The sequence below is a fragment of the Cervus elaphus genome, chromosome 5 (assembly GCF_910594005.1).
Source record: "Cervus elaphus chromosome 5, mCerEla1.1, whole genome shotgun sequence".
In the NCBI taxonomy this organism is placed as follows: domain Eukaryota; kingdom Metazoa; phylum Chordata; class Mammalia; order Artiodactyla; family Cervidae; genus Cervus; species Cervus elaphus.
Window position 1 is genome coordinate 55,905,824 of NC_057819.1, and position 26,977 is coordinate 55,932,800.

A 26,977-nucleotide genomic window follows, 5' to 3' on the forward strand; every position below is an offset into this window, starting at 1 on the left:
TGCTCAAAATTCTCCAAGCTAGGCTTCAACATATGAACTGAGAGCTTCCAGATGTTCAAGATGGATTTAGAAAAGGCAGAGGAACCAGAGATCAAATTGCCAACTTCTGCTGGATCATAGAAAAAGCAAGAGTTAAAAAAAACAAAAAAACAAAAAACTACTTCTGCTTTATTGACTGCACCAAAACCCTTGACTGTGTAGATCACAACAAACTGGAAAATTCTTTGAGAGATGGGAATATCAGATCACTTTACCAGCCTCTTGAGATATCTGTATGTAGGTCAAGAAGCAACAGTTAGAACTGGACATGGAACATCAGACTGTTTCCAAATAGGGAAAGGAGGATGTGAAGGTTATATATTGTCACCCTGCTTATTTAACTTGTATGCAGAGTATATTATGTGAAATACTGGACTGAATGAAGCACAGTTGGAATCAAGATTGCCAGGAGAAATATCAATAACTTCAGATACACAGATGACAGCACCCTTATGGCAGAAAGTAAAGAAGAACTAAAGAGCCTCCTGATGAAAGTGAGAGGAGAGTGAAAAAGCTAGCTTAAAACTCAACATTCAAAAAATGAAGATCCAGTCCCAGCCCTTCATTGGAAATAGATGGGGAAACAGTGACAGACTTTATTTTGGGGGGCTCCAAAATTACTGTAGATGGTGACTGCAGCCATGAAATTAAAAGACACTTGCTCTTTGAGGGAAAAGCTATGTCCAACCTAGTCAGCATATTAAAAAGCAGAGACATTACTTTGCCCACAAGGGTCCATCTAATCAAAGCTATGGTTTTTCCAGTGGTCATGTATGGATGTGAGAGTTGGACTATAAAGAAAGCTGAGCCCCGAAGAATTGATGCTTTTGAACTGTGGTGTTGGAGAAGCCTCTTGAGAGTCCTTTAGACTGCAAGGAGATCAAACCCCAGTCAATGCTGAAGGAAATCAGTCCTGAATATTCGTCGGAAGGATTGATGCTGAAGTTGAAACGTCAATACTTCGGCCACTTGATGTGAAGAACTGACTCATTGGAAAAGACCCTGATCCTTGGTGAGATTGTAGGCAGGAGAAGAAGGGGCCGACAGAGGATGAGGTGATTGGATGGCATCACTGACTCAATGGACATGAGTTTGAGCAAGTTTTGTGAGTTGGTGATGGACAATGAAGCCTGGCGTGCTGGAGTCCACGGGGTCACAAAGTGTCAGACATGACTGAGCAATTGAACTGAGCTGAACTGGAATGCCTCCTGGAGGAAAACTGACATAAATGTAGATTTGAAGAATAGGATGAGAACTGCTAATAATTTAACCTGTGTACAATCTGTGAATGTATTACTCTATTGCCTTTCTTTGTGAGAATGTAGATAATGATTTAAAAAATCTATTACTATCATAGTATAAAGCTGTAGTTTTATTCTGCATGCCTGCATGCCAGGCTTTTAGATTCTTAACTTTGAGCTTTTTTTTCTACAAAATACTATGGACATAGAGTATGAAATAATCTTTAAGTTTGATTGTTCTGTAAGTTTGATTGTTCTACAGAAATCTTTAAAATGATTTAAAAAAATGCTTTACATTTCCAGAGTACCTATTATTTAAACTTCTCATAGTCAGAATTCTTCTCATGTTCTAGAAATTGATCCCATGACACTGGTCACATAAATTTGTCCTTGACTGGCATTAGAAATGAGATAGCATAAGGAAAGAAGGAGGGAAGGAAGGAAGGGAGGAATGAAGAAAAGAAAGAAAAAGACCATTTTCTGAGAAGCCCTAATGCACTATATGCTTTAGGAAGATGTAATCCCTTACTAAACCAAGTCGCTCAGCTCCTTATAAGTGTCCAATGACACACACAGGCACCAGTGTGACTATGCTAAGGTCAGTGACAAGTGACTCAAATAGTGGACATGGCACCCAGAATCACCTATTCTCCTAAGAAGAAAGAGATCATTTTCACATCCCAACCCAGTTTATGAACATTTTATGCTCCAAAGAGATACAAGACTGTTCCAAGAGCAATTTGATTCATACATATTATCACAGGAAAGGAGAAACCACATGAAGTTTCACATGAAGAAAAAGGAGATCAAAAGGAAGCCTCACGGAGGTGTAAAAATAAACTTCTACTGTTCACAGACCAGACTTTAGAGCCAAGTGCATGGACATGCTATGGTAAGTGGGTTTGGTCAAAACTTAGAACCCTCCAACAAATCTCTAAATGAATGGAGGATGACCTCTGGATGAGAGCTCTTCTTGAGGTTTGACAAAACAATAATTAGGGAGGAAAGATTGAGAGTTAAAGTAAACCACAGATACAACTCTGTAGCAGTCACCTCCATTGTTAGTCAGCTTTTTACAGAAGTGGTCAAGCCAGAGAGCCAACAGATGTCATTAGCCTCTTTCTTGGCAAACACTTATCAGGCGAAGCATATAAGCTGAACTTTTCCTTCCAAGGGAAGTCTTCCATTTGTCAGCAAATCTTTTTTGCCAGACCACCAATCAACAATTGCTAGATAAATGAAAAGCTTCCACTCAACTTACAAACTCTTGGGTAGAATATTCATTTTCTAGAAAGTAAAAGTCCTTTTTAAAATAGCACAAGCTATAAACAATCCCAGTGGTTTCCACTAAAGCGATCAAATGTCAAATCCATAAATCTTGTGGGCCCTTAAGGAAAATAGGAAGGAAATGACTAGCAAGAATAAAAGATAGCAGAGTGGGTCATAGCTCATAGGTCTGTGACAATCCAGACTGAATCCCTGATACTTGTCTATATTAATGGTAAAGGAAAATTCAGTTTAAAAAATCATTTACAGCATATTCTGAAACTGGAAGTGTTAATTGCTCAATTGTGTCTGACTCCTTGCCACCCCATGGGCTGTAGCCCACCAGGCTCCTCTGTCCATGTGATTCTCCAGGCAAGAATACTGGAGTGGGTTGCCATTCCCTTCTCCAGGTGCTTTTCCTGACCCAGGGAAAGAGCCCAGGTCTTTCACATGGCAAGAGGATTCTTTACCATCCGAGCCACCAGGGAAAAATTATTTTGATGACTGTGGATTATATGTATTATTGTTTGAATTATGTTGCTGTGTAATTGGATATGGGGATACTATTATATAATGATCAGGGGACACTTAAAATGGAAAGAAATGTTGTAACTGGGGCCAAACACGCACAGAATAGTCTAGGCTTTCTGTCTTCTGTGTCTTTCTTTCTCTTTTATTCCCTTTCTGATTGTGTGTGGTTGTGACTGTGTGTGTGTGACATGTATTTTTTTTTTAAATTTTTTTGCCAAAGCCCCTTCTCCTGTCTCTTTTATTTCACCCTGCTCGCATGTATCTGCCTCTCCTTCTATAGTTCTATTTCTTTGTATAAACATGAACTCTTCCCAACTCTAGAACACTGGTTAGTATTTCTATACACTCTCTTTTTAAAATTTAAAACATAAGAAATTATTTAATAAGCAGCGTCTGCAAAGAAGTCTCTTACTTTATTCTTTGCCTTTATCCTACCACTGGAATCAAACTTAGTATTTCCCTTGAAGTTTGTGATAAGATATCAAGGTAAATCTCCCTTATCTTTCGTTGAACAAAGAAACAGAAATGGGTATAATCTGTGATGTCATTTCCAGTCTTTAGGTCTATGATTTTAAGTGAACATAATAATAACAATAATAGTTTCTATAATTTTGCTCTTTTTTAAATAAAAAATGAAAGAAAAGCACATGATTTCTTTGGAAAAGTATGTCTTGGAGTCTGTAAGGAAAAGAAACATTTTTCCACTAAAAGTGTATTACTTTTTTATCATATGACTGCCCCTTAAGCCAAGGTCATTTCTTTGCCCAGCATGGAGCTTCCATTGTTATAGTAGAGTAGTTCTATGGTTATACACAGTAGGTGGATTTTGGGTTTCTCCAGGCAAGCCCATGAAGAACTCATGAATCAAGAATTAAAATATAATGGGGACTTCCCTGGTGGTCCAGTGGTTAAGACTTCACCTTCCAATACTTGTCTATATTTATCCCTGGTTGAGGAGCCACATGCCTTGCCACCAGAAAAAAAAAAAAAAAAAAAACACCAAAAAAAAAAAGTTGAGACAGAAACAATATTGTGACAAATTGAATAAAGAACTTTAAAAATGTTCCACATTAAAAAATCTTAAAAATAAGAACTAAAATATGCTATTTCTGTCAAGACTACCCTTCCTACAATGATTATTTTCATCATTGCCCAGAGACTAGCCCACTCCCTTCATATCAGTAATGGGTGACATGACAAGCTGGGAATAAGTATCACTGGGGAAAAGAGGAGAAATACTTCTTTTATTTTTCAGTTTTGTTTATTTATTTACTTTACAATATTGTATTTGTTTTGCCATACATTGACATGAATCCGCCATGGGTGTATGAGCCATGTGCATGGGTGCTAAGTCGCTCAGTTGTGTCTGACTCTTTGCGACCCCATGGACCTTAGCCCACCAGACTCCTCTGTCCATATGAGGCTGCTTTTCTCAAGCAGCCTGTGTGCATGGGATCGCAGCTGGGCTGACATTTGACGTGTCACCTGACTTGAGATCAGGGAAACACCGCTTTGGGTGGATGGTGAGATGATCAGGGAAAGCACTGGGATTTTGCTGGGGTGAGTGAAGAGTTCAGCGGTTTCTGAACTTGCTTATCAGTTCTTTTGAACTCCCCTAGCAGTGAAGCTTGAGAAAAAGAGACACTGATTGGCCCTGATTGTCTTTTCATCAAGTGAAGGTACTTCTATTTGCTTCAGAAACGGTTAGAACTTTTTGACAGAATTTGTCACTGTGATGGTTAATTTCGTGTTAACCTGGTGAGGCTATTGTGCCCAGGTGTTTGGTTAAGCAATAGTCTAGACGTTACTGTGATTTTGTAGATGTGATTAACACAGAAGTTGACTTTAAAAAAAAATTATTTAGTTATTGATTGAAGTATAGTTGATTTAAAATGTAGTGCTAGTTTCTAATGAATAGCAAAGTGATTCAGTTATAAATATACATATACATACATATATATATCCTTTTCAAGTTCTTTTCCATTATGGGCTATTACAAGATATTGAATATAGTTCCCTGTGCTATACAGTGGGTCCTTGTTGGCAATCTATTTTATATATAGTAGTATGTATCTGTTAATCCCAAACTCCTTATTTATCCCTCCCCCCTTCCCATTCAGTAACCATAAGTTTATTTCCTATGTCTGTGAGTCTGTTTCTGTTTTGTAAAGAAGTTCATTTGTATCATTTTTTTAGATTCCACATAAAAATGATATGATATTTGTCTTTGTCTGACTTACTTAATACAATCATTTCTAGCTCCAAACATGTTGCTGGAAAAGATATTATTTTGTTCTATTTTATGACTGGGTAATATTCCTCTGTGTGTGTGTGTGTGTGTATACACACACACGTGTATATATATCACTCAGTCATGTCTAACTCTTTGCGACCCATGGACTGTAGTCCACCAGGCTCCTCTGTCCATGGGAGAATTCTCCAGGCAAGAATACTGGAGTGGGTAGCCATTTCCTTCTCCTATATATAGATAAGTGCCTATCAACAGATGAGTGATAAAGAAGGTATAAGAGATATAATAAACTGATAGACACTTGAGTTGCTTCCATGTCTTGGTCATTATAAATAGTGCTGCTATTGAGTTGACCTTAAGTAAAGCGCAGTGTGGGTGGATTTCATCCAACTAGTTGACGGCCAAAAAAGGACGGACTGAGGTTTCCTCAAGAAGCAATTCTGGAAGAGTTTGAGTAGGATAGGTGTTAACTCTTCTCTAAATTTTTGGTTGAATTCAGATGTGAAGCCATCTTGTCCTGGGGTTTTGTTTGCTGGAAGATTTCTGATTACAGTTTCAATCTCCATGCTTGTGATGGGTCTGTTAAGATTTTCTGTTTCTTCCTGGTTCAGTTTTGGAATGTTATACTTTTCTAAGAATTCATCCATTTCTTCCAAGTTGTCCATTTTATTGGCATATAGTTGCTGATAGCAGTCTCTTATGACCCTTTGTATTTCTGTGTTGTCTGTTGTTGATTTCTCCATTTTCATTTCTAATTTTGCTGATTTGATTCTTCTCCCTTTTTTTCCTGATGAGTCTGGCTAATGGTTTGTCTCTTTTATTTATCTTCTCAAAAAACCAGCTTTTAGCTTTGTTGATTTTTGCTATGGTCTCCTTTGTTTCTTTTCCATTTATTTCTGCTCTAATTTTTATGATTTCTTTCCTTCTGCTAACCCTGGAGTTCTTCATTTCTTCCTTTTCTAGTTGCTTTAGGTATAGAGTTAGGTTATGTATTTGATTTTTCTCTTGTTTCTTGAGGTAAGCTTGTATTGCTATGAACCTTCCCCTTAGCACTGCTTTTACTGAGTCCCATAGGTTTGGGGTTGTTGTGTTTTCATTTTCATTTGTTTCTATGCATATTTGATTTCTTTTTTGATTTCTTCAGTGATTTGTTGGTTATTCAGAAGTGTGTTGTTTAGCCTCCATATGTCTATATTTTTAATAATTTTTTTTTTCCTGTTCAGTTCAGTTCAGTTCAGTCGCTCAGTCGTGTCCGACTCTTTGCGACCCCATGAATCGCAGCACACCAGGCCTCCCTGTCCATCACAAGCTCCCGGAGTTTACACAAACTCATGCCCATTGAGTCGGTGATGCCATCCAACCATCTCATCCTCTGTCATCCCCTTCTCCTCCTGCCCTCAATCCCTCCAAGCATCAGGGTCTTTTCCAATGAGTCAACTCTTCGCATGAGGTGGCCAAAGTATTGGAGTTTCAGCTTCAGCATCAGTCCTTCCAATGAACACCCAGGACGGATCTTCTTCAGGATGAACTGGTTGGATCTCCTTGCAGTCCAGGGGACTCTCAAGAGTCTTCTCCAACACCACAGTTCAAAAGCATCAATTTTTTGGCACTCAGCTTTCTTCAGAGTCCAACTCTCACATCCATACATGACCACTGGAAAAACCATAGCCTTGATCAGATGGACCTTTGTTGAAAAAGTAATGTCTCTGCTTTTTAATATGCTATCTAGGTTGGTCATAACTTTCCTTCCAAGGAGTGAGTGTCTTTTAATTTCATGGCTGCAATCACCATCTGCAGTGATTTTGGAGTCCAAAAAAATAAAGTCTGACACTGTTTCCACTCTCTCCCCATCTATTTCCCATGAGGTGATGGGACCAGATGCCATGATCTTAGTTTTCTGAATGTTGAACTTTAAGCCAACTTTTTCACTCTCCTCTTTCACTTTCATCAAGAGGCTTTTTAGTTCCTCTTCACTTTCTGCCATAAGGGTGGTGTCATCTGCATATCTGAGGTTATTGATATTTCTCCCGGCAATCTTAATTTCAGCTTGTGCTTCTTCCAGCCCAGCGTTTCTCATGATGTACTCTGCATATACATTACATAAGCAGGGTGTCAGTATACAGTCTTGATGTACTCCTTTTCCTATTTGGAACCAGTCTGTTGTTCCATGTCCAGTTCTAACTGTTGCTTCCTGACCTGCATACAGGTTTCTCAAGAGGCAGGTCAGGTAGTCTGGTATTCCCATCTCCTTCAGAATTTTCCACAGTTTATTGTGATCAGAATTTTCCACAGTTTATTGTGATCCACACAGTCAAAGACTTTGGCATACTCAATAAAGCAGAAATAGATGTTTTTCTGGAACTCTCTTGCTTTTTTGATGATCCAGTGGATATTGGCAATTTGATCTCTGGTTCCTCTGCCTTTTCTAAAACCAGCTTGAACATCTGGAAGTTCTCGGTTCACGTATTGCTGAAGCCTGGCTTGGAGAATTTTGAGCATTACTTTACTAGCGTGTGAGATGAGTGCAACTGTGCAGTAGTTTGAGCATTCTTTGGGATTGCCTTTCTTAGGGATTGGAATGAAAACGGACCTGTAGTTGACATCTAATCTTACTGCATTGTGGTCAGAAAAGATGTTTGGAATGATTTCATTTTTTTTAAATTTTACCAAAACTAGATTTATGGCCCAGGATATGATCTATCCTGGAGAAGGTTCCGTGTGCAGTTGAGAAAAAGGTGAAATTCATTGTTTTGGGGTGAAATGTCCTATAGATATCAATTAGGTCTAATTGGTCCATTGTATCATTTAAAGTTTGTGTTTCTTTGCTAATTTTCTGTATAGTTGATCTATCCATAGGTGTGAGTGGGGTATTAACGTCTCCCACTATTATTGCGTTACTGTTAATTTCCCTTTTCATACTTGTTAGCATTTGCCTTACATATTGCCACCACACCCTGTGTTGGGTGCATATATATTTATAATTGTTATATCTTCTTATTGGATTGATCCTTTGATCGTTATATAGTGTCCTTCTTTGTCTCTTTTCACAGCCTTTATTTCAAAGTCTATTTTATCTGATATGAGTATTGCTAATCCTGCTTTCTTTTGGTCTCCATTTGCATGAAATATCTTTTTCCATTCCTTCACTTTCATTCTGTATGTGTCCCTTGTTTTGAGGTGGGTCTCCTGTAGACAGCATATATGGGAGCCTATTTTACAGAGTGAAGTAAGTCAGAAAGAAAAACACCAATACAGTATACTAATGCATATGTATGGAACTTAGAAAGACGGTAACAATGACCCTATATGTGAGACAGCAAAAGAGATAGAGATGTATAGAACAGTCTTTTGGACTCTGCAGGAGAAGGTGAGGGTGGGATGATTTGAGAGAACAGCATTGAAACCTATATATTATCATATGTGAAATAGATCACCAGTCCATGTTCGATGCATGAGACAGGATGCTTGGGGCTGGTGCACTGGGATGACCCTGAGGGATGGGATGGGGAGGGAGGTAGGAAGGGGGTTCAGGATGGGGGACACATGTACACCTATGGCGGATTCATGTCAATGTATGGCAAAACCAATACAATATTGTAAAGTAATCAGCCTCCGATTAAAATAAATAAATAAATTAAAAAAGAAAAAAAGAAGCAATTCTGCTTCAAGACTGCAACACAGAAAGCCTGCCGGAGTTTCTTGCCTGCTGGAAATGTCAGATTCACCAGTCCTGCAGCTATGTGAGTCAATAAACCTATGTCTCTGTCACACACACACCCCTCTTACCATTCTGTTTCTCTGTAGAACCCTGACTAATACAGTCACCACAATATTCTCTTCCAGCTCTTTTTTTCTGATACATTACACTTTTCTGGAACTTTTCTAGATGCAAGCGCCTCCCGACATGTCTTGCCCTAGTTAATTTTCATCATATTTACATGTTCAGATTCTGTCTTCTTGTTCTATTTGCTTATTTTAATCCAGTCAGAAGTATTTAGCATATAGGCTTTGTAGCAGAAACTCTCTGTAGGGAGAATTCTTGCCCTTCCCCAATGAGAGAGAGAAAACACTTTAATGCTACTCAGTTAGCCGTGAGCTATCAAGATGCTTTAAACCCAGATCAATCATAAAAGAAAACATAATGGGTGGAAAGAAAAAGAAATCTATATTTCTAAAACCAATGAACATTTAGTATGGCTTGAAAATACTATGAAAGATTAAAAATATAACACAAAGGCTTGAGTGTTTTTATATAAAATATACCTAATATATATAAAATACATCTAATATCCCTTCAAAGATCCTACAGAGGAAAACTTGAGTTGTGAAAGTGATGCATTAACAAGTTTATTTAAACTGTTGTGTGGGATGTGTCCCAGTGTATTTTCTGGAGCTAAGGGTTGGTTTTTTATAAACTTAAATTCTGGGGCTTATGATCTTAATAAGGATAGTTCAGTTAGGTTCCTGGCTGCAATTGTAACACATGTGTGGGAGGACTTTCCACAAAACATCAAGGTGTGCAAAAGTCCAACTCAGTTCTGACACTGTCTACCCAGAGACGGCACCGGGTTTCAAACAGCTATCAACTCCTCATGGTAACTAGATTCTCTCTAGTCACCCCATGTTTCACATCCTATGATCCTCTGCTCATCTTGTCCCTCAGGCAACCTTCTGATCAGCACTTCAGTTTTCTGGAAACCTCTGCCTTTCTCCTGACACCATACATGGCTGTATAGACTCTTGTTTATTTTTCCTTGTAAAATTAAATACAGTTGACCCTTGATATGGAGGTTAGGAGTGCTGACCCTTGTTCAGTCAAAAACCCATGTATAACTTTTGACTCCCTCAGAATATAATCATTAATAGCCTATTGTTGACTGAAGACTTCCCTGGTGGCTCAGATGGTAAAGAATCTGCAGACCCAGGTTCGATCCCTGGGTTGGGAAGATCCCCTGGAGAAGGGAATGGCTACCCACTCCAGTATTCTTGCCTTGACAATTCCACGAGAGAGACGAGTCTGGTGGGCTACAGTCCATGGGGTTGCAAAGAATCAGACGCGGCTGATTGACTAAGCCTACACTGTTGACTGAAAGCCTTATCAATAACATAGTCAATCAACACACATTTTATACATTATATGTATTATATACTGTATTCTTACAATAAAATAAAGAAAAATGTTACTAAGAAAATCATAAGGAAGAGAAAGTACATTTATATACTGTACTATATCAATATCATAAGTTAAAAAATTTTTTTTAATTATTTATTTCTTTGGCTGCACCAGGTCTTAGTTGTGGCATGAGGGATCTTTAGTTGAGACATGTAAAATCTGAGGGCATGTGGGATCTAGTTCCCTGACCAGGGATCAAATACAGGCCCGCTGCACTGGGAGTATGGGGTCTTAACTGCTGGACTACCAGGAAGTCTCAGTATCACAAGTTTGTCATCCATTTACAAGATGAATTGTCTTTTGGGATCTACATCAATATTATACAAAACACTGTAGATGTTATATGTATTTTTAACATCAGATACGAAAATAAAAAGATAATGTGAAAAAGAAGTTCACATTTATTTACAGGTATAACAGTTCATGCATTGATAACAAAGAAGCAGCAAAATGATAGCTTTATGGAAGTTGAGTGTAATCAATACAAGTGGAACTGCATAATTCAAACCAATGTTGTTCAAAGGTCAGCTGTGTATTCATGCCAACCCAGAAATAAGGAATGTCAGCCTGGAAATGTTAATAAGCCCTTTCACAAGATTTAAATTTCCCATTGCCCTGAGGTACCAATAATTCATGCTGATCACAATTTAGTCACTTTACTTTAACCCTTCCTGGAAGAGTTTGACATTCGACACTTGGAATGAAGCTTTCTTCCTTGGCTTTGGGTAGTTGAGTTAGAAAGCTGTGTACACACCATTCTCTCACCTTGCCTGTCAAACGGAACTCTATTTGCAGTCCAGGCATGACCAAGGCGCCTCCATACTCTTGCTATAATGTACTAGACAAGAGAATTGCTCCACACAACTTACTGGCAAATCAAGGCTTGCTTCCACACTGGTTAATAGCTTCTGTTGCTTCTGGATGAGTGTTTCAGGACCAGTTGAGGGGAATTTGCATAAAATTTAAAATTTAAGAACAAACCAATTGGTTGTTCAAATTGAGCGAATTATCAATGAAAAAATGTTGTCTGCCATATTAGTAAATAAAGGCTGTTGCAGCCATCAGTTCATCACACTGCAGACACCCTCAGTGATGTACCCTGAGGAGAGTCTGGATGAGAAGGCAGAGGATATTTGCCTCACGTAGCTGAGGTGCATATCAAAGGAATAATTTCAGTAAGCCCAGACTCTTGCATCTTCCCATGCATGGAAAAGCACTAAATTCTTTAACTTGAGATGCCTGGTTTTCTTTAATTAAAAGTACTCTTTGATGTTCTGACAATCTGGTCTTTGCTGCAAAAACTTCTTTATATATACTCTGGCTCCTCCCTTACTTCTTTGGTGCAGTCCCTTAGAGGTATATGAAAGGCTACGTGTTAGACTTAAGCGGCCAGTTTTGTCCACTGAATAAAACATGACTCTCAACTTTTAGGTTGTGATTATTATTTTTTTTAAGTTGACAAAACCAAACCATGACATCTACATTCATGGCTTGGACTTGGCACATCAGAAGTTAATTGGGAGTATTCTATCCAGATGAATTATACAGCTTCTATTCCTGTTCCTCATTATTGTTATGGTCAGGTTAGGTCAGTTCAGTTCAATCGCTCAGTCATGTTCAACTCTTTGCCACCCTATGGACAACAGGCTTCCCTGTCCATCACCAACTCCCAGAGCTTATTCAGATTCATGTCTATCAAGTTGGTGATGCCATCTAACCATCTCACCCTCTGTTGTCCCCTTCTCCTCCTGCCTTCAATCTTTCCCAACATCAGGGTCTTTTCCAATGAGTCAGTTCTTCACAGCAGGTGGCCAAAGTATTGGAACTTCAGCTTTAGCATCAGTCTTTCCAGTGAATATTCAGGACTGAAAATATTCAGGACTGATATCCTTTAGGATTGACTGGTTTGATCGCCTTGCAGTCTCTCAAGACTCTCAAGAGTCTTCTCCAACACCACAGTTCAAAAGCATCAATTCTTCAGCACTCAGCCTTTTTTGTTGTCCAACTCTCACATCCATATATGACTACTGGAAAAACCATAGCTTTGACTAGATGGACCTTTGTGGGCAAAGTATTGTCTCTGCTTTTTATTTTTTTTTTTAATTTTAGCATCTGTTGAATTTATTCAGCATAACCACAGAGGTATTGTATTCATGCCGTCACACATAACACAAACACAGATACAGCACAATATCCATTTTTAGCCCAAGTGCATTTCTTCTGAGGCTCATTTATATGTCTTCATATGCCACAGCCCATCATTTAATAATGGATGTTTTCAATGCCAATTCCTTTGTTGACTTTCTCAATATCTTCTGCAGACATCTTCATGACTCCAACACATACAGCATGCTGTTTTCCTTCTGCCATGATTGCAAAAATCGTATCTACTGCAGCAGGGTAAAGTTTAGCTCCAGAAGAAGTTAAGCCTGGACACATATTTGCTCCACTGAGTACAAATTTGATGGCTCCTTTGTCAACCTGCTGATGTGGCAGGATAAAAGGATATTTGTGAAGTAATCTCAGGGTTGGATAAAAAGGCCCTTCTCTTTGTCTAAAAAATAATAACTCTCCATTTACTGTAAGGATTTCTGTATGTTCATGGCATCGCACTATTTTGATAGGATCTTTCTTAGGCATGATTTGATTAAGCCATGGTTCAATACCTGGAAATTGTTCTATCAATTGATTCTTAATACCCTTTATAATTGAGGTTTTCAACTGGATGCAATTGGACACATTTTCTTTTTCATCAAATTTCTTGAACATGATCCAAGGTGAAGGGGGCGACGATAGGGAAGGGCCAGGAATGGGGAAGAAAAACTGAATTAGCAAGGGTCCGGCAGATCCCCTTACAGGAGGAAGGCCGGCACTGACAGTCGGAGCTGCTGTCTTTATCTGGAAAGGGAGACAGCCAGCTGCACTTTACGGTGTTCAGAGACATTTGACTACTTCCGATCCTCTAAACACGTCAAAGCTTTTGCTGGCCCTTTCTGGGTTACCGATCCCCATCCAGAGCCGGTAGCTGAAAGGGCGGGATTAGAGAAGGAAGACAGATAGAGCCATCATTCTAGTAGCAGAAAGAGGAGAACGGAGCACACCCGGCAATCAATCAAAGCCCTTGTCTCTGCTTTTTAATATGCTGTCTAATTTGTCATAACTTTTCTTTCAAGGAGCAAGCATCTTTTAATTTCATGGCTGCAGTCACCATTTGCAGTGATTTTGGAGCCCCCCAAAATAAAGTCTGTCACTGTTTCCATTGTTTCCCTATTTTCCATGAAGCGATGGGACCAGGTGCCATGATCTTAGTTTTTTGAATGTTGAATGTTAAGCCAGCTTTTCACTTTCCTCTTTCACTTTCAAGAGGCTCTTTAGTTCTTTTTTGCTTTCTGCCACAAGGGTGGTGTCACCTGCGTATCTGAGGTTATTGATATTTCTCCCAGAAATCTTGATTCTGACTTGTGCTTCATCCAGCCTGGCATTTCGCATGATATACTCTGCATATACATTAAACAAACAGGGTGACAATATACAGCCTTGATGTACTTCTTCCCCAATTTGGAACCAGTCCATTGTTCCATGTCCGGCTCTAACTGTTGCTTCTTGACCTGTATACAGATTTCTCAGGAGGCAAGTAAGGTGGTCTGGTATTTCCATCTCTTGAAGAATTTTCCACAGTTCATTGTGATCCACACAGTCTTCCCCACCAGGACTTCCCTGGTGGCTCAGACGGTAAAGTGTTTGCCTACAATGTGGGAGACCTGGGTTCAATCCCTGGGTCAGGAAGATCCTCTGGAGAAGGAAATGGCAATTCACTCCAGTACTCTTGCCTGGAAAATCCTGTGGACTGAGGAGCCTGGTAGGCTATAGTCCATGGTGTGGAAAAGAGTCGGACATGACTGAGTGACTAAACTTTCACTTTCACACAGTCAAAGGCTTTGGTGTAGTCAATAAAGCAGAAATTGATGTTTTTCTGGAATTCTCTTGCTTTTCCTATGATACAATGGATGTTGGCAATTTGATCTCTGGTTCCTCTGCCTTTTCTAAATCCATCTTGAACATCTGCAAGTTCTCAGTTCATGTACTGTTGAAGCCTAACTTGGAGAATTTTGAGCATTAATTTATTAGCATGTGAGATGAGTGCAATTGTGCAGGAGTTTGAGCATTCCTTGGCATTGCCTTTCTTTGGGATTGGAATGAAAACTGACCTTTTCCAGTCCTGTGGGCACTGCTGAATTTTCCAAATTTGCTGGCATATTAAGTGCAACACTTTCACAGCATCATCTATTAGGATTTGAAATAGTTCAGCTGGAATTCCATCATCTCCACTAGCTTTGTTCATAGTGATGCTTCCTAAGGTCCACTTGCCTTCACTTTCCAGGATATCTGACTCTAGGTGAGTGATCACACCATCATGGTTATCTGGGTCATTAAGATTATTTTTTTGTATAGCTCTTTTGTGTATTCTTGCCACCTCTTCTTAATATCTTCTGCTTCTGTTGTTAGGTCCATACCATTTCTGTCCTTTTTTGTGCTCATGTTTGCATGAAATGTTCCCTTGGTATCACTAATTTCCTTGACGAGATCTCTAGTCTTTTCCATTCTATTGTTATCCTCCATCTCTTTGCATTGATCACTGAGGAAGGCTTTCTTATCTCTCCTTGCTATTCTTTGGAACTCTGTGTTCAAATGGTTATATCTTTCCTTTTCTCCTTTGCTTTTCACTTCTTTTCTTCCCTCAGCTATTTGTAAGGCCTCCTACGACAATCATTTTGCCTTTGTGCATTTCTTTTCTTGGGGATGGTCTTGATCACTGCTTCCTGTATGATGTCATAAACCTCCATCTATAGTTATTCAGGCACTCTATCTGATCTAATCTCTTGAATCTATATGTCACTTCCACTTTTTAATCATAAGGGATTTGATTTAGGTCATACCTGAATGGTCTAGTGGTTTTCCCTACTTTCTTCAATTTAAGTCTGAATTTGGCAATAAGGAGTTCATGATCTGAGCCAAAGTCAGCTCCTGGTCTTGTTTTTGCTGACTGTATAGAGCTTCTCCATCTTCAGCTGCAAGGAATATAATCAATCTGATTTCGGTATTGACCATCTGGTGATGTCCATGTGTAGCGTCTTCTCTTGTGTTGTTGGAAGAGGGTGTTTGCTATGACCAGTGTGTTCTCTTGGCAAAACTCTGTTAGCCTTTGTTCTGTTTTGTTTTGTACTCCAAGGCCAAATTTGCCTGTTACTCCACGTATCTCTTGACTTCCTACTTTTGCATTCCAGTTCCCTATAATGAAACGGACATCTTTTTTGGGTGTTAGTTCTAGAAGGTCTTGTAGGTCTTCATAGAACCGTTCAACTTCAGCTCCTTTGGCATTAATGGTTTGGGCATAGACTTCAATTACTGTGATACTGAATGATTTGCCTTGGAAATGAACAGAGATCCTTCTCTCATTTCTGAGATTGCTCCCAAGTAGTGCATTTCGAACTCTTCTGCTGACTATGATGGCTGCTCCATTTCTTCCAAGGGATTCTTGCCCACCGTATTAGATATAATGGTCATCTGAATTAAATTTGCCCATTCCGGTCCATTTTAGTTCACTGATTCTTAAAATGTCGATGTTTACTCTTGCTATTTCCTGTTTGATTACTTCCAATTTACCTTGATTCTTGGATCTAACATTCCAGGTTCCTATGCAATATTGTTCTTTACAGCATCAGACTTTACTCCATCGCCAGTCACAATCACAACTGAGAGTTGTTTTTGGTTTGGCTCCATGTCTTCATTCTTTCTGGAGTTATTTCTCCACTCTTCTCCAATAGCATGTTGGGCACCTACCGACCTGGGGAGTTCATCTTTCAGTGTCTTATCTTTTTGCCTTTTCATGCTGTTCATGGGGTTCTCAAGGCAAGAATACTGAAGTGGTTTGCCATTGCCATCTCCAGTGGACTATGTTTTGTCAGACCTCTACACCATGACTCCTCCGTCTTGGGTGGTCCTACATGGCATGGCTCATAGTTTCATTGGTCAGGTCAATTGCTAACAAAGTCACAAATGCTATAGCGCAGTCACTATTCCATCCATTAATACAACTAATGAATCTACAATAAAGGAAATCTGGAGTTATGCTGATAAAGACAATTATATTGCATGAATTTAGCCCCTACCCCCCATCAGAATCCCTGGAGAAGGAAATGACTGCCAACTCTAGTATTCTTTCCTGGAGAATACCATTGAGAGGGTAACAGGCAGGAAGGCCAGGGGTCTCCAAACAGAGGAAATAGGCTGCAAGTGCCAGACATTTTTATCTCTCTTAAGCGGCAGGAGGAAACAAACCAGCGATATTTTTTCTTCTCTATACAAATTTAAAAGGAGGTTTCTCTTAAAATGCTGTGTTGCCATGACACCTGGTTTCACCTGAAGCTAACTACTCTCAAACCTTGAGTTAATCAATACATTTCTTTTTGTTATGGAAATGTTGTCTTAAGCTATGACTCTATCTTCAAGTTGGTTCTGCCAAATGGCCCAACCTACTTACTCAGGTATTGTTCCCCTAATCTATGTAAATGAAACTATTTGTTGGTAATCTGCCCTTCTACAAGATTCAAGTCAATTGTTTTATGGCCAGGGAGGAATTATCTGGTGCCTTTTTAAGTTTTATGACATTCCTTTCTTTTCATTAGCAGATTGTGAGTGACTATATAACAATAATGTATCCTGCCTGAGGACAGTCTTTGGATTAAACCCTCTGGCTAATTCTGTTATTTTAAAACATAAATTATGGGAGTAGGTCTGGTCTTTACAAGGATGTATCCTGCCTGAGGACAATCTTTGGATTAAACCTTCTGGCCAACTTTGTTATCTTAAAATGTAAATTATGGGAGTAGGTCTGGTGAGGTCTTTACAACCTCCAGACATTCTTTGGATTCACTGGAGAGTATATAACTCCATTGCTAATACTAGCAAAGGGGTACTCTTTTGCCCCCTTTTGATGCCTATGTCAGAAGCTTTCTCTATCTCCTTTATACTTTAATAAAACTTTATTACACAAAAGCTCTGAGTGATCCAGCCTTGTCTCTGGCCCCAGATTGAATTCGTCTCCTCTGGAGGCCAAGAATCCTGGCATCTTATCATTCAGCAACAACCTTTCACCATGGACAGAAGAGCCTTGTGGGGTATAGTCTATGCAGTTGCAAGATTCAGCCACGACTTAGCAATTAAACCACCAGCATCCCATCAGAATAGTGTTGTAGAGTTAAAAATTTGATGATTTTCCTATCCTGTAGTCACTTGGTTTTGTCAGGGATGAAAATCAGGAGAAGGGCCTGCAGAAGAATTTCCCAGTTGCAGCAGCTCTTGCCTAAGAAATATCAGAATTGGATACTGTACCACTCACAGTTTTTTCTAGCCAGCCAGAGAAAATAAATGACTATGAACTTAAACCTCCCAGCAGCTGAAGACCACCGATGACTTTGGTATGCTAGACCCTCACCAGACCCAGCTGAAGAGTCTTTCTGGTTGTTGAACAATGGTATTTGTTTCATCTATGATATCCATGCTATGGAATCATTGCACCGGCTCCTGTGTCCCATCCTTAAATAGCACCATCACAATGAGCTGCCTCATTCTGGGGTACATGGGCCCCGTCATCTCTTCTCAGTGAACCTCTCTGAACCTCTTCATTTCCTTTCTTGGCAAGTCAGTGAACTCAGTGCTCACTGTTGTGCTGTTGTCTTGATTTCTGCTGTGGTCTGAATACTTCTTTTACTAATATTTGTATGCTTTCCTGTTACTCACTATTAAACAGGAGATAATGCTCTCTGGTTTTTGCCAGAAGCACTAATAAGGTAAGTCCACACTGGTAAACCTGGACTGGAGAAACAACGGAGGCTTGAGGGGTTTAAAACTCATCCCATTTCCCTATTCTGAACTGTCACTTGTTTTACTCTAAATCGTCACAGACTCCACGACCCAATAGTAAATGCTCACCGAGTAGACGGCTTCTGTAGTTACTGCTTTGCTACATCTCTTTAAGCATTTGGCTTACATGAATCAAGCAAGACATAGACCTTTGATTTCCAATGCATTCAATGGGCGCTCAGAGGATGGGTGGAAGTACCTGACAAGAGACCAACATTTCAGTTCTCAAATACTCAGTGACGATGGGCGAACAATCCCATCGCCCTTGATGGGGATGTGGAGGCACACAGTAGCACAGAACTGGATGCTCTAGGGGGTGGGAAAGGGCTTGGAATTCATTTGCCGCCAGAGGGTAATTTGGCTTTCATTTCAGGGGTTACTGGTTAGTAAAGTGGTCAAATAAGATGCTATAAATCTGTTTCTTTATTAACAAGTTGGTCAGACCCTACAAAAGATCTAGTTTCTACATAATTAGAACTATGCGCGCTCAAGGAGAATATCAGAAAGTATTCTGACCCGTGAGAAAGCAGTTTCTCTTTGTACCTCTTGGAGGATGAGGGGAACCAGGGAGGTAAAGACAGCATACATTTGCTTTTATACAGAAGAATCAATTGAGGGCCGAATGAAACTGTATTTTAATTTAATAGTATTAATATTTTCATTTCAATGATCCAATTCTTGGAGCTACATTTTTTCAGTCTCTGAGAAACAAACAATTTACATTTTTTCCATGTTTTATATTTCTGTGTAAGTCTACAGCTGTGCATAGCATCTCACCATTTTGTGCTTAATTTTAACTGTTGCCAATTTCTTCCTTGTTTATTCTTTTTTTTTTTCCTGGTGTTACGTAAAGACATGATTTTAAAAATAATTAAGCGATTCATTCAAAAGTGCTTTTATCTGCCTTGAAGAGAAAATAGTAAAACATGAGAGTTCTAAAAGCCATGATGAACAATAGAAAATGAAGCTGGCAGATGAAATGGAATATAGAAAAAAAGCCCATTCAGCCCCTCAGTCCCTTCGGATATTGGATCTTGTGAGGTGGGTAGACTGAGGCAAAGACCATGCTTGTTATGATTCTGACACCAACTCCAGTGTGTGTTCCTCCCAACACCATCCAACAGTTCCTCGACGCTAGCTGGGTGTCCAACCGTTTAACACAGCTCTGATAACTGCTGGGCTGTGTGCTAAGTCACTTCAGCCGTGCCTGACTCTTTGCGACCCTGTGGGCTCGAGCCCGACGGGCTCCTCTGTCCATGGGATTCTCCAGGTGAGGATACTGGAGCAGGCGGCTGTGCCTTCCTCCAGGGGATCTTCTTGACCTAGGATCGATCCCGTGTCTCTTACGTCTCCTGCACTGGCAGGTGGGTTCTTGGCCACTCGCCCTACCTGGGAGGCCCAGTTCTGACACTGTCTACCTGGAAATAGCACCAGAGCGCTCAGGTTAAGGACTCAGTCCTACAACACTGCACCCCCCTCCCCACCTATGCCATCTTTAGAAGTTAGTCACTGTTGTCACCTCTGCATCTGATCAGTGACTACAGATTGACGGTCCCGATGAACCCCTTCCTCGTCTTCAATTAACTTGATGGAGAGGCCCGCAGAACTCAGAGAAACATTTTCCTAGATCATCAGTTTGTAACAAGAGAAGGTGACCCAGGACAATCAGATGGAAGAGATGTGTGGGCAACGTATATGAGAAAGGGCAGGAGCTCATGATCTCTGGATGTGCCATTCTCCCCGAATCTCTGTGTTCACCAACCTGGAAACTCTTCAAACCCTGTCCTTAGGGCTTTACGGAAGCTTCATTCCACAGGCACGGATGGCCCAGTCACTGACCATTGCTGATGGACCCAGTCACTCTCCCTTCTGTGGAAGTTAGGAGGGTGGTTCTGAAGGTTCCAGCCCTGTAATCACATGGTTGGCTCTCTATGTGTGTTAGTCACTCGGTCATGTCCGACTCTTTGCGACCCCGTGGACACAAGCTCCACTGTCTGTGGGGTTTCCCAGGCAAGAATACTGGAGTGGGTAGCCATTCCCTTCTCCAGGGCATCTTCCCAACCAGGGATCGAGCCCACATCGCCTGCACTGCAGGCAGATTCTTTACCGTCTGAGCCACCAGGGAAGCCCAGTTGGCCCTCTACTGCCATGTAAAAATTGCCACAAACTAAGGAGTTGAATCAAACACATATTCATTATCTCATAGCTTCTGTGGTTCAGGAGTCCAGACTAGGCTTCGATGAGTCCTCTGCTCAGGGTCTCACAAAATAGCAATCAGAATGTTAGCAGCAGTACTGCATTCTCATCCAAATTCCTGACTAGGAAGAATCTGCTTCCAAGCTCTCTCTAGTTCCTGGCAGAATTCATCTTCTTCTGGCTGTAGGACTGAGAGTCCCAGCTTCTTACTGTTTATTGGTTGGAGGCTGCTCTTACTTCCTAGAGGCCTCCAAAAGTCCCCTGTCATATGGATCTTTTAGCAGGTAGCTTACTTGTAACATGGCAGTTTGTTTTTTCAAGGCCAATGGAGAATCTCTCCAGCATGTGCTAGTAAGGTGGAGATTTCATATATATGTATATATACATACACACACATATATATAAATATATAGGCTTCCCAGGTGGCTCAGTGGTAAAGAATCTGTCTGTCAATGCAGGAGATCCAGGATACATGGGGTTGATCCCTGGATCAGGAAGATCCCCTGGAGGGGGAAATGGAAACCCATTCCAGTATTCTTGCCTGGAGAATTCCTTGGACAGAGGAGCCTGGCGGGCTGCAGTCCACGGGGTCGCAAAGAGTCAGACACAACTGAGTGACTGAGTACATGAGTGCACACACACACACACACACACTTCAAGAAACAAATGGATCCCACCTACACTCAAGGGAGAAAAGTTATATAGGAAGTGCACACTTGGGTTATTTCAAAATTTTGCCTACCACAGTTTCCAACTTGACTACACATCACATTTGCCTATGGAGTTGCTAACAAACATTGATGTGTAGGATTTACTTCAGACAAATTAGTGTATTTGGAGGGCTGGGAACAGACTTCAGTTTCTATAAAACTTTCCAGGTAATTTAATTAGACAAACAAATATTGTCACAAGGATAATGTATGTCTATTAAGTAATTCTGGAAGTAGGGACCCTCCTCTTTTGCTTGCCAGAATGATTGAAACATCAAAAATTTTTTAAAAAAGCTCTTTTCAGTAGGTGGTACATACAGTAGGAATTTTTATACAAGCTAAACAATGGCTAGCAGTGCGCTAATATCCTTAGGAGGACTACTGGTTTAAATATATTTAGTATGACACATTTTTGTCTACAAATTAACATTAGCAACTTGGAGTGCAATGGAAAAATAATAAAATGATTGTTGGTAGATGTAAAAGGAAGAGATAATCAGAGTGAACCCAATTCTTTCCAGTCTTCTAGCTTTACTTGCTTCCCATCAAATGTGGCTTATAGATTTTGGCATGTGATGTATATACCATGTTCTTCCTAAACAACTATGACTAAGGTAGTGCCAACCACTAATCTGGACTGGCCTCATTTTCCTTGACATTTGGAATTCCTCCTTAAAGAAAAGGAAGACTCATCCATCCTGAACTTGCCCAATGGTAACTTGTGAAACAGTTTTTCCAAACCTGTGTTTTTTCCATTATGCCATGCTACTTTGCAATAAACTGTGCAGAGTACGTTGGGCCAGGTCAGGAACTGGGTTGGAATTAAAGAGAGAATACAAGGAGCAAATGGCTGGTGGCAATGGTCGTAGTAGAGCTGTTCTCTTCACTCCCACATCAGGTGGTTCTTTCAGGTCAGTGAGTCCTAGAACTGTGAGGCTGTGGCTAGGACCTTCAGTCTCTGTAGAAATGTCACAGATCCCCTCCAGATAACCCTATCATTCACACACCAGCAATCCCCTACTTGGGACTCTTTTTCCTAACAAATGAATTCATGGGAGAGAAAAATCAAAGCTACAAAGGAAAATCAATTTAAAGCAAGAAAGATGAAATTATGTAGAAAAATATCACCCCTTCATGCTTAATGAATCAAAGAAAATGTGTTTGCCAGCATGAAGCAATTTTATCAGAAAATAGCCCAGGTGAAACAGTGAGAGGAAAGGGCATTACCAAGTCCAACTCTGTCACATGTGACAAGTTGACAGAAGAGAAACATTGCAGACAAACTAAACTGTGTTCAGAGCTTCGTAAAGTTGGAGGGTTTTACATATAGAGAGTACTTTTTCATGAATCTCTTCTCAGTGCACCAAAATTAACATTTGGATGATTTCTAATTAACTGTTCCAGTCAACTTAATTTTTGAAATGAAGAGCAAGGGTGTAAACTCAGAAAACAACCCCATTTACAATGGCAAAAAAGAAGAAAGAAGAAAATACCTAGGAATAAATTTAACCAAGAAGGTGAAAGGCCTGTACACTGGAAACTGCAAGACACTGTTGAAAGAAACTGAAGATGACACAAAGAAATGGGAAGATATTCTGTGCTTGTAAGAATGAATGGAAGAACTGACATTGTTAAAATGGCTAGAGCAATCTACATTACCCACAGCAATCTACAGATTCAACATAAGCTCCATCAACATCTCAATGACATTATTCACAGAAATAGAACCAAAAAAAAAAAAAAAAAAACCCACCCTAATTTACATGGAACCACAGAAGACCCTGAGCCAAAACAATCCTGAGAAAAAAGAACAAAGAGGTTTCACAATGTTATATATTTACATTATATTAGAAAGCTATGGTAATCAAAGCAGCATGGTATTTGGCCAAAAAAAAAAAAAAACAAGAAAAACAAAACAGACACACAGACAAATGGACCAGAACTGACAGCCCTAAAATAAATCCAGATGTACCTGGACAATTAATTTACAACAAAAGGGAAAAGAACATGCAATGGAGAAAGGATAGTCTCTTCAATAAAGGGTGTTGGGAAGATTGGACAGCCACACGTAAAAAAGTGAAACTAGACCACTGTCTCATACCATACACAGAATTCAACTCAAAAAGATTAAAGACTTGAATGTAAGACCTGAAAGCATAAAACTCCGAAAGGAAACATAGGCAGTATGTTTGTTTCTGTCTTTCTGGATGTCTCCTCAGGCAGGGGAACAAAAGCAAAAACAAACAAATGGAACTACATCTTAAACTAAAAAGCTTCTGTAGAGCAAATTATCAATAAATTAAAAAAAACTTAATGGGAGAAGAGATTTGCAAATCATCTATCTGATAAGGTGTTAATATCCAAAATATATTTAAAAACTCATACAACTTAACAAGAGTAAGAGAAACAATCTAATTAATAAAAAAAAAACTGGGAAAAGGAGCTGGAATCTGGTTCCATCACTTCATGGCAAATAGATGGGGGAAAAATGGAAACAGTGACAGACTTTATTTTCATATGCTCCAAAATCACTGCAGATAGTGACTGCCATGAAATTAAAAGATGCTTGCTCCTTGGAAGAAAAGTTATGACAAATCTAGACAGCGTATTAAAAAGGAGAGACAATACTTTGCCCACAAAGGTCCATCTAGTCAAAGTTATGGTTTTTCCAGTAGTCATGTATGGATGTGAGAGTGGGACAACAAAAAAGGCTGAGGGCTGAAGAATGGATGCCTTTGAACTGTGGTGTTGGAGAAGACTCTTAGTATTCCCTTGGACTGCAAGGGGATCTAATCAGTCAACCTAAAGGAAATCAATCCTGAATATTCATTGGAAGGGCTGATGCTGAAGCTGAAGCTCCAGTACTCTGGCCACCTGATGTGATGAGCTGACTCATTGGAAAAGACCCTGATGCTGGGAAAGATTGAGGGCAAGAGGAGAAGCGAGTGATGCAGTGGATGAGATGGTTGGGTGGCATCACTGACTCAGTGGACATGAGTCTGAGCAAGCTCCAGGAGATGGTGAAGGACAGGGAAGCCTGGCGTGCTGTGGTCCATGGGGTTGCAGAGAGTCAGACACGACTTAGTGACTGAACAACAACAAGGACGAGGACTTTCCTGGTGGTCCGATGGCTAATACTCAGTGCTTCTACTACGAGGGGTAGGGGTGTGATCGCTGGTCAGGAACTAAATCCCACATGCCACACAGTGCAAACAAAAAAAAAAAAAAGAAAAAGAGAAGATTACAAATACTATATGATTTCATTCATATGTGAAATATAAGAAAATAAATTCTTAAAAAAATGAACAAACCAAACAACAGCAAAGATATAAATACAGAGAACAGAGCAGTGATTACCAGAGGAGTGACTGGAGTGGGATGGCAGGTGAGGGTGAAACAGGTAAAGGGGATCAACTATATGGTGATGGATGGAAAATAAGCTTTTAGTGGTGAGCACCCTGTAGTGTATACAGAAGCAGAAACATAATATTGCACACACAAAACTTACATAATGTTAATCCTCACCCCCCCAAAAGGCAAAGTGGTAATTTTGGCAAAATATCTACAGGTTTGTGGGCCACTGACAGTGGTCACAGTTTAAAGATCATACCAGGTGGTTCTAGACTTTCATTTTGATCAAGAGCTAAGAGAACTCTCTCCACCATCTGAGGAGTTTTAAATTAAAGAAAAAACAAACAAACACCTATTTGATAAACCCATTATTTCTTAAATAAACTTAAACACAGGATTTTTTTTTTCCTTTAATGCAAACTCCTTTTAACAACTAGTTCTACAGGACTCCATTCAGTAAATAACATTTAAATTATTTTGAAGTCTTTGAAGTTTTAACTACCTGAAGAAAATAGATTCATTCCATCAGGGTTTCTCAAAACCAGAATAACTCTTGGGGCATAAGAAAGTGAACCAGTTCTGAGGAGGGGAAGGGAGAAGGACCTGGGGCATAGCTACAGGCTGTGAGTTTTGAAGTCTCAGAGATACTTTTAAAAATTCCCTATGAATTTTGTACTCTGCTTCAGAAGGAAATGGCAACCCACTCCAGTATTCTTGCCTGGAAAATCCCATGGACTGAGGATCCTGGTAGGCTACAGTCCATGGGGTCACAAAGAGTCAGACACAGCTGAGCGACTTCACTTCATTTCACTTCATGACATGTGAAAGTGAAAGTCACTCAGTCGTGTCCAACTCTTTGCAAACCCATGGACTATACAGTCCATGGAATTCTCCAGACCAGAATACTGGAGTCGGTAGCCTATCCCTTCTCCAGCAGATCTTCCTGACCCAGGAATCGAACAGGGCCTCCTGCATTGCAGGCAGCTTCTTTACCAACTGAGCTATCAGGAAATATAAGCACTTGTATTCAAAGAAAAGTAAAATTCTGCTTGCTGGATTTGTGCCAAATTTACTGAGTCTTCCCACACCCTCTTGCTCATGGACACAACTTTTATTAAAGACCAATAAAGGGCTTCCCTCGTGGCTCATCCTCTGTCATCCCCATTTCCTCCTGCCGTCAACCTTTCCCAGCATCAGGGTCTTTTTCAATGAGTTTGTTCTTTGCATCAGGTGGCCAAAGTATTGGAGTTTCAGCTTCAGCATCAGTCCTTCCAATGAATATTCAGGACTGATTTCCTTGAGGATTGACTGGTTGGATCTCCTTGCAGTCCAAGGGACTCTCAAGAGTCTTCTCCAACACCACAGTTCAAAAGCATCAATTCTTTGGTGCTTAACTTTATAGTCCAACTCTCACATCCATACATGACTACTGGAAAAACCATAGCTTTGACTAGATGGACTTTTCTGAGCAAAGTAATGTCTCTGCTTTTAAATATGCTGTCTAGGTTGGTCATAGCTTTTCTTCCAAGGAGCAGGATGAGAAGGTTGGATGTCATCACTGACTCGATGGACATGAATTTGAGCAAGCTCCAGGAGCTGGTGATGGACAGGAAAGCCTGGCGTGCTGCAGTCCATGGGGTTGCAAAGAGTCGGACATGACTTAGTAACTAAACAACAACATCAATCACTTGCAACAAGTATTGTTGAAGCTTTGAAGTCTCTTAAGAAAAAAAGATCACTATATATATATATGTATATGTATCAGTTCAGTTCAGTTCAGTTCAGTCACTCAGTCATGTCAGAATCTTTGTGACCCCATGAATCGCAGCACTCCAGGCCTCCCTGTCCATCACCAACTCCTGGAGTTTACTCAAACTTATGCCCATCGAGTTGGTGATGCCAACCAGCCATCTCATCCTCTGTCGTCCCCTTCTCTTCCTATCCCCAATCCCTCCCAGCATCAGGGTCTTTTCCAGTGAGTCAACTCTTTGCATGAGGTGGCCAAAGTATTGGAGTTTCAGCTTCAGCATCAGTCCTTCCAATGAATATTCAGGACTGATATATATATAAATACACACAGACACAGACACAGACATAGACACAGACACAGACACACACACACACACACACACACACATATATAATGTATGTGTGTTTATGTATAATGAGTAATATTCCTATACAAACACACTCTCTCTCTCATACACACACACATCACATCTTGTTAAACCAATCATTTGTTGATGGGCATGTGGGTTTTTTCCCATGTCTAGGTTATTATAAACAGTCCAAGCTC

General features: G+C 40.1%; 2 protein-coding genes across 2 annotated transcripts in view; both read right to left on the reverse strand.

Annotated features, from left to right (window-relative positions):
• Nucleotides 1-26,977, reverse strand: part of FREM3 (FRAS1 related extracellular matrix 3) — a 97,514-nt gene that overhangs the window by 46,557 nt on the left and 23,980 nt on the right. The window lies entirely within an intron of this gene.
• LOC122693325 (malignant T-cell-amplified sequence 1-like) lies at nt 12,677-13,391 on the reverse strand. The gene has a single exon (XM_043900844.1). It carries the CDS (start codon nt 13,268-13,270, stop codon nt 12,764-12,766), a length of 507 nt encoding a protein of 168 aa, XP_043756779.1. The 5' UTR covers nt 13,271-13,391; the 3' UTR covers nt 12,677-12,763.